Source organism: Carica papaya, chromosome 3 (assembly GCF_054855325.1).
Source record: "Carica papaya isolate Zhongbai chromosome 3, ASM5485532v1, whole genome shotgun sequence".
Taxonomy (NCBI): Eukaryota; Viridiplantae; Streptophyta; class Magnoliopsida; order Brassicales; family Caricaceae; genus Carica; species Carica papaya.
The window spans coordinates 10108742-10119425 of NC_142311.1; the positions used below are offsets into that span (position 1 = coordinate 10108742).

General features: G+C 34.1%; 1 protein-coding gene across 4 annotated transcripts; it reads left to right on the forward strand.

Annotated features, from left to right (window-relative positions):
- The first annotated feature begins 236 nt into the window (after positions 1–236).
- Positions 237–10169, forward strand: AGO6 (Argonaute family protein). 4 transcript variants are annotated; one of them, XM_088215639.1, is made up of 23 exons: positions 239–398; positions 1044–1338; positions 1429–1634; positions 1732–1950; positions 2081–2217; positions 2305–2402; positions 2490–2587; positions 2691–2856; positions 2951–3067; positions 3151–3258; positions 3378–3443; positions 3640–3753; positions 3873–4038; positions 4116–4228; positions 4316–4453; positions 4561–4691; positions 5773–5838; positions 7963–8026; positions 8434–8545; positions 8644–8717; positions 9038–9132; positions 9484–9515; positions 9686–10169. In XM_088215639.1, the coding sequence occupies exons 2-23, from the start codon at positions 1114–1116 to the stop codon at positions 9859–9861; spliced, it is 2721 nt and encodes a 906-aa protein (XP_088071765.1). In that variant the 5' UTR covers positions 239–398; positions 1044–1113; the 3' UTR covers positions 9862–10169. The 4 variants fall into 4 exon arrangements, 3 of the variants coding, with proteins under 3 accessions (XP_088071767.1, XP_088071765.1, XP_088071766.1); XM_088215640.1 differs by having other exon boundaries at positions 3378–3440; XM_088215641.1 differs by lacking the exon at positions 4316–4453 and having other exon boundaries at positions 238–398.
- Positions 10170–10684: the final 515 nt, after the last annotated feature.

Below are 10684 nucleotides of genomic sequence, written 5' to 3' on the forward strand. Positions count from 1 at the left end.
TTGTTACGTGCACCATCACGAGCTCGTCCGTTCGATCGATGCGACTTTTATTTTCGTCGCGGTACGATTAGGTCAAATAAAACGTGGGCCCCATTGCTCAAGCAAACAACGGGAGTGATTGGATTAATCAACGGTGGAGAGATCAGGGGAAATTCCGACTGTTTACCAATTATTTTATTTAGTTAAAATCATAAATAAGAATAATAACTACTGAATTAGAAGTGTGGTGTATTTAGTACGCTTAATTTTCCGGCCCAACGTGGAGCCACCTCTTTTCTTTTCCCTCCATTCTTCGTTCTCTCAGAGTTTAACAATGAAGGACTCCTCTCTCTTTCTCTCCGTCTCCATTGCACGATAAAACTCAAAAACCCTAGTAATGCTCAAAACAATCGTTTCAGGTACAATTTCATTTTGCTTCATACTTTTGTTTCGTACTCCTTTTTGCTTGCTTATTCGATTACCAACTTCCGCTTCTTGCTTTGTACAAAATTGTTCATATTCGGGGTATCTCTTTTTGTCTTCCTTCACAGTCTAGTAAAGTAGACTCTCTCGTCGCCGGTGCCCGTATTATATTCCGTGCATATTTTTTTAAATGCATTGATCATTATTGCTTTGATTCAATGTGTTTGGTGCTATTTCTTTCTTGTCTTTTAAGTTTATGTTTTCCGATTATCTCTCTCTCTCTCTCTCTCTCTCTCTCTCTATCTCCATGTATATTTATGGTGCGAATAACTTTGCATCTTCGAATACGACTTTTTGCTCTCTATTTTGGTTTCTCCGTTGTTCATATCCCTTATTTATTTGCTCTTTTCATATTTGAAGTTAAATTCGTTTATATGTAATGTTGATTGGTAGTTCTGGTTTCTTCCACCCTTTTTTTGTTTGAAGATTTTGAATATTGTTTTTGTTAGTTGAGTACATTGTAAGAATTTCTGTTTTTGTTTTTGACGATCAGAATGATCTCGCTAGGGGTTTCATCATTTAACTTTTCCATATGATTCTACATAGCATATACGAACGAAGCCATTTTGTTTTCCCTGCAGCTGAGGCAGTTTAAAAGATTATATTATTTTCGACATCTATAATCAATCTCTAAGGTTGATAGTTGATTGAATGATGGAGAAAGCAACAGGCAGTGACGAAGTAGGGGGAACCTCATCTTTGCTCCCACTGCCTCCAATAAAACCGAACAATGTGCAGCCAGAAAAAATTGATCTACCAAAGTACTCCATCGTCAGTAGACCTGGATCTGGGAGGAGTGGCAATCGTATACCTCTGCTCAGCAATCACTTCAAAGTTTCTGTCAATGCTCTGCATTCCATATTTTACCAGTATACTGTATGGTTGCTTTCTGTTTCTCTTTTTTTTTGGGAGTTATAAGTATATTTTGGATGAATTTATTGATATATAATATATAACTTTTGGAAGGTTGCTATTCATTCTGAAGATCAAAACGTTGTTGAAGGAAAGGGCATTGGAAGAAAAATAATGGACAGGCTTTACCAAACATATTCTTCTGAACTTGCTGGTAAAGAGTTTGCATATGACGGAGGAAAAAGTTTGTATACTGTGGGTCCTCTGCCACAGAACAAGTTTGAGTTCACAATATTACTAGAGGATTCATATGCGAAAGGGTATCTCTATTTACCTCTTCTGAGTTTTTAATTTGACCTGTATGATTGCCCTTGAATACTTAAAAGAAAAAATCATTGTGTTCTGCCTTGATTCTAGTGAAAGTGGAGGTTCCCATGGAAGTGGAAGCCTTGTTGGTGCCGGCAAACGGTCAAAGCATTATTTTCGTTCAAAAACTTTCAAGGTGGAGATAAGATATGCTGCCAAAATACCTTTGGAGGCAATAGGTCATGCCCTTAAAGGACAAGAGTCAGATAATAGAACTCAAGACGCGTTGAGAGTGCTTGATATCGTATTAAAACAGAAAGCAGCTAACAGGTTCTTAAATGCTTTTATTACTATTCTATCAAAAATAGATTTGTTGCTATATTTTTTCAATAAATTTAGATTTGATTAATGAGGCTTGTATGTGGTTGGCTACTTTAAACACTGGGTGTGGAATGTATAGTGGGTGTCTATTGGTTAGGCAGTCATTCTTTCATGATGATCCAAAGAATTTCATTGATCTTGGGGGAGGTGTGGTTGGTCTTCGAGGGTTCCATTCGAGCTTCTGTACCACTCAAGCAGGCTTATCTCTTAATACTGGTAGTGCTAATTCCCATTGCTGTTCTTTTAGATTCCTTTATCTTACAGTTGCTCACTTGTGTTCTTATTTTCAACCTTTTGGTGTAGATGTTTCTACAACAATGATTTTAAAACCTGGGCCTGTTATTGATTTCCTTCTATTTAATCAGAATGTAAATGATACTCGCCATATTGACTGGATTAAGGTATCAGAGGGTTAAACCGAAATAACTGTCACTGGCATTCAGCTTTGGTTTTGGAATGAACCATTTTAGTTTATTGCCAATATACAGGCCAAAAAAATGCTTAAAAATTTGAGGATTAAGACAAGACATCGTAACATGGAATCCAAGATTATAGGTCTGAGCGAGAAGTCCTGCCATCAGCAAGTGTATGTATTTACTCCAATAAATATTCTTCCTTTTTTAAATTCGATTTTGTCTATTCTTTAATACTGAAAACTTCTTTGCTTATTTTTTGTTGTATCTTACTAGTTTTTCTATGAAAGTGAAAAACCATGATGGTAATGAAGGGCAGAGTGTGGATATAACAGTGTATGACTACTTCTCCAAATACTGTGGAATAGAACTTACATCTTCTGTATACATGCCATGCCTTGATGTTGGGAAACCAAAACGTCCCAACTATGTACCTCTCGAGGTTTGCAATCTACTTGAGACAATCTATTCAAATTTATTCTTACCTTAACCAACTCTCTTTTCTGAGATTTTGAATCCTTGCGTTCATATTCCAGCTTTGTTCACTTATTTCTCTTCAACGGTATACAAAAGCACTCTCTTCCCTACAAAGAGCATCCTTGGTTGAGAAATCAAGGCAAAAGCCTCGCGATAGAATGCAAACTCTTGTTGATGTTAAGATTCCTAACCTTACCACCTACACCCTTGTTTTGTTCCTCCTGAATCATGCAATGCACTTACCCCATTGAACTGTCAGGCTGTGGGAAATAACCACCATGATCAGGAGGTGGTTCTTACTGAATGTGGTATCTCTATAGATAGACAACTGATGCAAGTTGATGGTCGCATCCTTGAGACCCCAAAGGTGAGTATTATTTTGTTAATAGTGTTTGAAACAGGAAGGACGAGGTGGTCTTTTCATCTCAAACTATTTATTAGAGTTAATTATTTCTTGTTAAAATGTATTTCTCTTGTAATGTGCAGTTAAAGATTGGGAATGGTGAGTATTGTATCCCTCGTAATGGTCGATGGAACTTTAACAACAAGGTGGTATTATTCAGTTTTACATCCTTCCGTTTTTTTCTGTGTTAATAAAACTTGATTTGCTTTTCTGGACCTTCTAGCTTTTTCTGTCACCTTCTTAACTGGGGAGTCTATCATGGTGGAATTATTTCTCTGTCTGCTGCATGATATTGAATTTGACTTAAAAAAAGCATTTTGTGATGCTTTCATACGTGTCTTGCAGACTCTTTTAAAACCCACCTACATTGACAGCTGGCTTGTTGTCAATTTTTCTGCCCGTTGCGATCTCAGTTACATTTCACGTGAGCTTATCAGCTGTGGAAGGAAAAAAGGCATTGTGAGTTATATCATTTGTTGTTCTATTATTTTACATGGCAACCTGTGAATTATATATTTGGTGCAAATACACCGCGAGTCTTGAACTTGATCTCTCTATCTCTCTCTAAACCTATGAAGCATATTGAGCGTCCACACACACTAATTGAGGAGGATCAGCAATCTAGAAGAGCCAGCCCTTTTGCTAGAGTGGATAGGATGTTCGAGCAGATGAGAGAGAAGCTTTCTGAACCTCCTAAATTCATTTTGTGTGTCTTACCTGAGCGGAAAAACTCAGATATTTATGGTATATTTTATCCTGAGAATCAGTTTTATCTCTCATTTTTGGATATATATGGACTCATTTTTTATTAATTTCTCAAGGACCTTGGAAAAAGAAATGTCTGTGTGACTATGGAATTGTTACACAGTGCATCTCTCCTACCAGGATTAATGATCAGTATCTTACTAATGTACTTCTGAAAATCAATTCCAAGGTAAACTTACAAACTAGAAGCTAAAAGGATTAATGCTTGTTAATTTTCTCCTTCTAAATTACCTTTCGCGCTTTCTTTCCTTTTCAGCTTGGGGGAATAAATTCTTTATTAGCCATAGAAGCCTCCCCTCATATCCCCTTAATAAGAGATATTCCAACAATGATTTTGGGGATGGATGTCTCTCATGGGCCTCTGGGTCAATTAGATATCCCATCTATAGCTGCAGTAATTCATTCACATCCTCTACTTTTCTGGAACAATTGTTTACTTGGTCCTCCACTTCAGATTAAGCTAAATCATTTTTTGACTGCTTTCTTGCCATGGGCTCCTAGGTTGTTGGCTCTCGTTGTTGGCCATTGATCTCAAGGTATAGAGCATCTGTAAGGACACAATCAGCTAAGATGGAGATGATTGATGCTTTATTCAAGCCTTTAGCAAATGGAAAAGATGATGGCATCATTAGGTATTCATGTGAAGTCACTATATACAATAATAAATGCTTTAATAATAACTACTCCAGAAATGCTTTAATAACAAGTTACACATCAGTAGTTCAGTTACCATTTTTAATTATCTGGAAATGAGTTTTTCAGTTGTCAAAATATAGATCAGGACACTTGATACTTGTTTGAATCTCTCATGAACGTTGACTAATAATCTACATTGCCAATGCTTAGATGCTTTTCCATATGATTAACTACAGGTTGCTGTATGAATTGTTATGTTTACTATTATTTATATCCTTTCATATAATCTAGAGAATCACAATTTTTACTTTTGTTTTCAGATTTGTCAATGAACAAAAAATATTAACTCTTTTGGAACGAAGCAAACTGATATTCTTTCCTAGCAGTTGTTTCTTATTTATGGTTCCAATATTATATGTAACGTAATCAACGTAGAAAGATTTTTAAAATATACCTAATTGAGGATATATGTAAGTACTTTTTCATTTTTGACATCTTGTTATATTTGTTACTGGATATTGTAACTGGGTGGTCCATGGTTGCCTATAATGGGCCAAACTTGACCCGTATTCATCATATGTAACCAGATAAACTAAGAAGAAAAATGGGGGAATTTGAATTTAATGTAATTTGTTGATCAATTACAACTAACCTAAAAGAGATTAAAGGAAGGAGAACTGATTATCAGCATGGGCACATTGTTTTATCTAATATTAGAGAACTGGCTATCTAATCTCTCATCTGATCCTTGACATTCTCTCATTAACAACTCTGAAATTCTCTCTAACACTCTTAAACAATTTTTGTATAGGCAGTTACATCAAATTCTAACTTTATATACAGATTTCTTTATGTGCCTATAGAGCCCTTTAATTATTCTGAAACTTCGATTGTAGTGCTTGAGGATTGGTTGGTTCTATGAATTATTGTTCAAACCATTCTTTGCAGCAGTCCATGTTTAGTACAATGCTAACAAAAAGAATTTACTTTGCTTCGGTATTACATTATTTTTCTTTGGTAAGTTACAGTGAGTACATTATATTTCATAAGGATTGGAATTGCTTCTTCCTATCTCAGGGAACTGCTTGTGGACTTCTATCAATCGAGTGGTGGACGCAAACCGAAACAGATAATTCTGTTTAGGTATCAGTACAATATATGAGTAGACTTGTTTTTCATGTCAATATTTTGGATGCTTGGTGACCATTATCATTTGATTTTTCATCTTTAGAGCTCATCAGCTGTTCTGACTATGGTTTAAATTGTTTAAACTTTAACTTGAAGAATGAATTTTAAATTTACTATAAGATGGAGATTTATTGTGTCCTTGCAGCTTTTTGTTTCATTGACATTTTATTTAATACTACAGTCAGTTTTCTCTTGTGTGGAATTAATTATTCTCTCTAAATTTTGATTAAAATTCTGTTTGAGCATTCCCTATATCATCTACCTTATTTCATCTTGCCTATTATAGTATGTCTATTCATTTCAAGTATCTGTTTTTTTAAAATAAAATATGAGTATTTTAACAGGCACCAAGGGAGTGTAACTTGTCTATAAGTAGGTTCCCCTACATCCTTGCTAGAATAAAATGGGTGAACCCTAATAAAAAAGCTTGAGGTCTGGAGCCGAAAATTTGTAAGATTATAAAAATTAGATTTGACGCCTTCAAAAAACTTTTCTGTTTCTTTCTTTCCATAAGGCCCAAACAGTAGCCAAATATATAAGATTTAATCCCTTATCCCCTTTGATGCCCCTCAAAGAACGGAACTCCTACTTAACCAAACTCACAATGACCAAATTCAGCCCCAATAAACCATAAGCCAAACTCCACAATCAATGTGGAGGACACCAAAAAAATGAATGGTTGCATGATTCTGCATCTCCCTTACACAAGAAGCATCCATTCACCAGGATTTTTTCCCTCATCAACTCATCCAAGGTCAGTATGCTCTTTCGAGCTGCCTCCCATGAGAAAAAAGCTACCCCCATATCTGTCCTAATCTTCGAAATCTGCTTAACTGGAAAATACTCCTTCTCCATCACCCTATTGGACAAATACCTGAAGTAAAACCTCAAGAGCTTTTGGTCATTAGCTTCGATTTATCAATTTCAGTAGGAATTAAGAAAGAAAGAGTTTGGAGAAGAGAGTGTGAAGAAGAGAGAAGAGAATGCTAGAAGGAATTGGAATTCGAGGAATTTGAATGTGATTTTTCTTGTTCTGCTTCGCACCAAATAAACTATATATATACTAATTGGATATGCTCCAATTTGTTACAAAAGGAAAACGATAACAGAAAAGAATACCAAACAAAAAAACCTAGTGAACTGCATTACAAATTTCCTGCTTCCCCATATGTATGCCTATTTTACCATTTTACCCTATTAGCGGCTTCTTTGCAAACTCCCCGAGAGTTCGGTTTCCAAATGGGTGTGTCAACTTCCAAACAATACACTTCACATCTAAATTGATTCCATGAACTTGAAATATTCTTCAAATTTAAAATCTTTTAAATTTCTGACCAATCTATGCACCAATCCTCATTACCTCTGGTATTCGAGAACTATCATATTCCATCTTTGAGATTCTATGGAAAAATATAATGATGCTCATATTAATCATATTCCTGGCTGGATATGTTAAATTGTTTTTGGCATGCTCATTGTTGACCAACTCAATCTTAGGAATGACTTCTCTGTTGAGTTTGGTTTGAATACTAATTCTATAAAATAAGAATAAGAATTCTGAATACAACAGAATCTCATAGAAATTTGAATGGAAAAAGTAATCTGCTCTGAACTTAATTTTGTGTGCAATTCAAATTAAATATTTTTGGGACCTTCACGGGTGAGAATACAAAGTTCATGGCTGTTGAATTAAAGATAGGAGTAAAGTTGATTTAATTATATATCAAATGTGCAAATTATGACTGATTTTTACATATCAAATAGTTAAACATGTAGGAGTAGAATAAGTTTTAGCCAAAGGCAATATTAGTCTCTATGTGTCTATGATGTTTAAATGTGTAAGGGTAAATTGGGAATCTCAATTTATCATTCAGTATATTTCCGAAGCATTGCATAAGCAACTTGGTTTTGGTGTATTACCATTCTGTTTGCATCAATGCATCAGGATGAAGCAACCTTTCCATGAAATACAGGTCTCTATTTGTTTTTTTATTAGAGTTGCCGTTGTTTTTTCATGTTTCCTCCTTTGTTGTCAACAAACGCAACAGTTGGTTTTGTTAATTATCCTGTTCTTCTTAGGGATGGAGTAAGCGAATCACAGTTTAATCAAGTTCTGAACATTGAGGTGGAGCAAATCATAAAGGTTCTTCTGTAACACCATCTTTTGTCCAATCAAAATTGTGTTTAAAAGAATATATTCATCTATAATTATTATTTACATGAGTTAAATTTTGTCTTTCCAAATGATGACTGAAAAGATGCCTGCTTTGTGCCTAACCATCCATTTGTACATGCAGTCTATATGGGTGGTTGTGTGGCTTTATAATGACTACAACTAAGTTACATGTACTATTGAGATATAAGCAGTCTTTTATTGTTAAGTCTGATAATCTACATGCAAAATGTTGAGTAACTTGAAAGCTATGTGTAACCTCTCCTTGTGCATTTGTTCCTCTTTTCCAAGAGCGCATATCAGAATCAAGAATGAGTTACTTTAGGATCTGCAAAATTGGCATACTCGTTTTGAGAAAGTCAAATTCTGTATTACAGGCCTACCAGAATCTGGGCGAGGTTGATGTTCCCAAGTTTACTGTAATTGTGGCTCAGAAGAATCACCACACAAAGCTATTTCAAGCTAGTGGGAATGATAATGTCCCTCCAGGTCTGTTACTTCCTAGTTCTGTCTGCTTATTTGTTCCATTTAGTTTTTAGCTTTGTTGATTTCTATCATCTCTTTTTTTCCTCTTCTGCTTTCTCCAGGGACTATTGTGGATACAAAAATTGTGCATCCCAGAACTTATGATTTCTACTTGTGTGCTCATGCCGGAATGATGGTAAGTTTATTTCATTATCAAGATTATCTCATAAATGCTCATGTGGACTGAAATTCTAATTTTGTTATTCACTAAATGACCCTGCAGAAAATCGAAGAAATGCCTTTACCTTTATCAACTTAGCCCGAATTTCAGGCTGATATTTCATAATTAGCTTGGAAATTCACAAAAATATGCAATCAATATTTTTAACCATAATTAGCGTTGCTCCTGGAACTTATGGAACGCATGTCAAAATGCACATAAATAAACACACCCCTATTCAAATTTGTAACTCATTATGCCTAATTCTAGCTTTCTTCATGTTATACCTTTTGCAGGGAACTTCTAGGCCAGCTCACTATCATGTACTGATTGATGAGATTGGTTTCAACCCTGATGATTTGCAAAACTTGATTCATTCTCTATCATATGTGTAAGCTCTCAATATCTTGTTGCGTCTTGTTTACATTGAGGTTATCTATATTTTTCTTCAGTTGGTAAAATCTAATTATTCGATTACATAAAACTTTCTCATAATTTGTATGTTTAATGCATAACTAAACAACTCTACCTATATCTTCAATTAATAACTGATGAATTTAGATCACTACTTATGAAAGGAAGAATTTCAGAAATACCTAATTTGAATTAGACGCATAATTCATTTGGAATTAAAATATTATTTTTATGCAAAATTTTGTATTATCTGTATACAGAATTAAAATTTGAACTATAATTAACATGAATGTTAATTACTTTGGTGGTATTCTTTTGCTTAATTCAGGTACCAACGGAGCACATCCGCCATCTCAATTGGTAATTTACTTTTTTGTTTATATACAAGGAGTTTGTATGAAAGGCTATTCAGAAAAAAATCTGTTCCAAAGACATAGCAGCCATTAACTGTTTACTCCTCCTGAATCCCCTCAAAAGAAAAAAAAAAAAAATAGCTATTAGTCCTGAATCTTTCTTTCTTTTTTTTCCAGTGGCTCCTGTATACTACGCCCATCTCGCGGCACAACAAATAAGCCAGTTTTTGAAGCTTGAGAATTCTTCAGAGACCTCTTCAGGGCATAAGATAATGACGTCATCAGGGATTGTTGCATTTCCAGAACTTCCCAGGTTGGCCAAGGAAGTAGAGAGTTCAATGTTCTTCTGTTGACTAGTTGGCTGCCCGTGGCTTTTGTCAGTTTTTTGAATAGGTTTTTAATAACATAGAGTTCTCGTACAGCTAGATATATATATAGTCAAGCAATCCTAACTTATCATATAGATGGTGAAAATTTGAGGCACAGTGCAAAAAAAAAAAGAAAAATCCAGTCGGACACAATTAATTAATGAACTTTATTACATGCCATGAATGGCCATTTTTGTTACTAGGACCTTATTGGGGCGTCGGTCTTCTTGTGCTTTGTAAAGGAACTCAAATGTTGAATGACCAATAGGGTAATTTCCTACTGGTTTTGGTAATTTGCTTTCTTTGTTTATTTTTAATTTAGATAGAAATAAAATAAATTATTAATTATTAATTTGGTTCTGACATTATAAGTATTTTAACAAAGTACTTCTAATTTTAATTACCTTATTTTTTAAGTATTAAATTATATTAACTTAAGTATTAGAATTTTATGAAGCTTGATTTCAAACTAAGTTTAAAAATACTCATCTTCATTTGATAAACTATATGTTTGAATTAAATTTAATAATTTTATATAGCTTATTTGTAGAAGTGTCTTTCATTTAATTACGAAATTATGTAAATTTCATTAGAAAATAACATTGAATATAATTTTGTGTAAAATGAAATTATGATAATGTATTTCAAACTTCATGAATTTTAATGAAATTTATAAGGCATTACCTTCATTATTTCATATAATATTAATTTTGACTGTTTTAAATATAATTTTTTATATTTTAAAGCTAAATTATGTTCGCAAAAATTTTATCTCTCTCTCTCCTATTTCTTTTCACGTATTGATCAC

What these genes read in the sequence shown, in the direction of transcription:
- AGO6 (XM_088215639.1), top strand. Translation starts at nt 1,114, where the DNA reads ATGATGGAGAAAGCAACAGGCAGTGACGAAGTAGGGGGAACCTCATCT. An exon ending in GCCATATTGACTGGATTAAG is followed by an intron (nt 2,403 to 2,489) that starts GTATCAGAGGGT and finishes GCCAATATACAG; the next exon opens with GCCAAAAAAATGCTTAAAAA. An exon ending in GCATCCTTGAGACCCCAAAG is followed by an intron (nt 3,259 to 3,377) that starts GTGAGTATTATT and finishes TGTAATGTGCAG; the next exon opens with TTAAAGATTGGGAATGGTGA.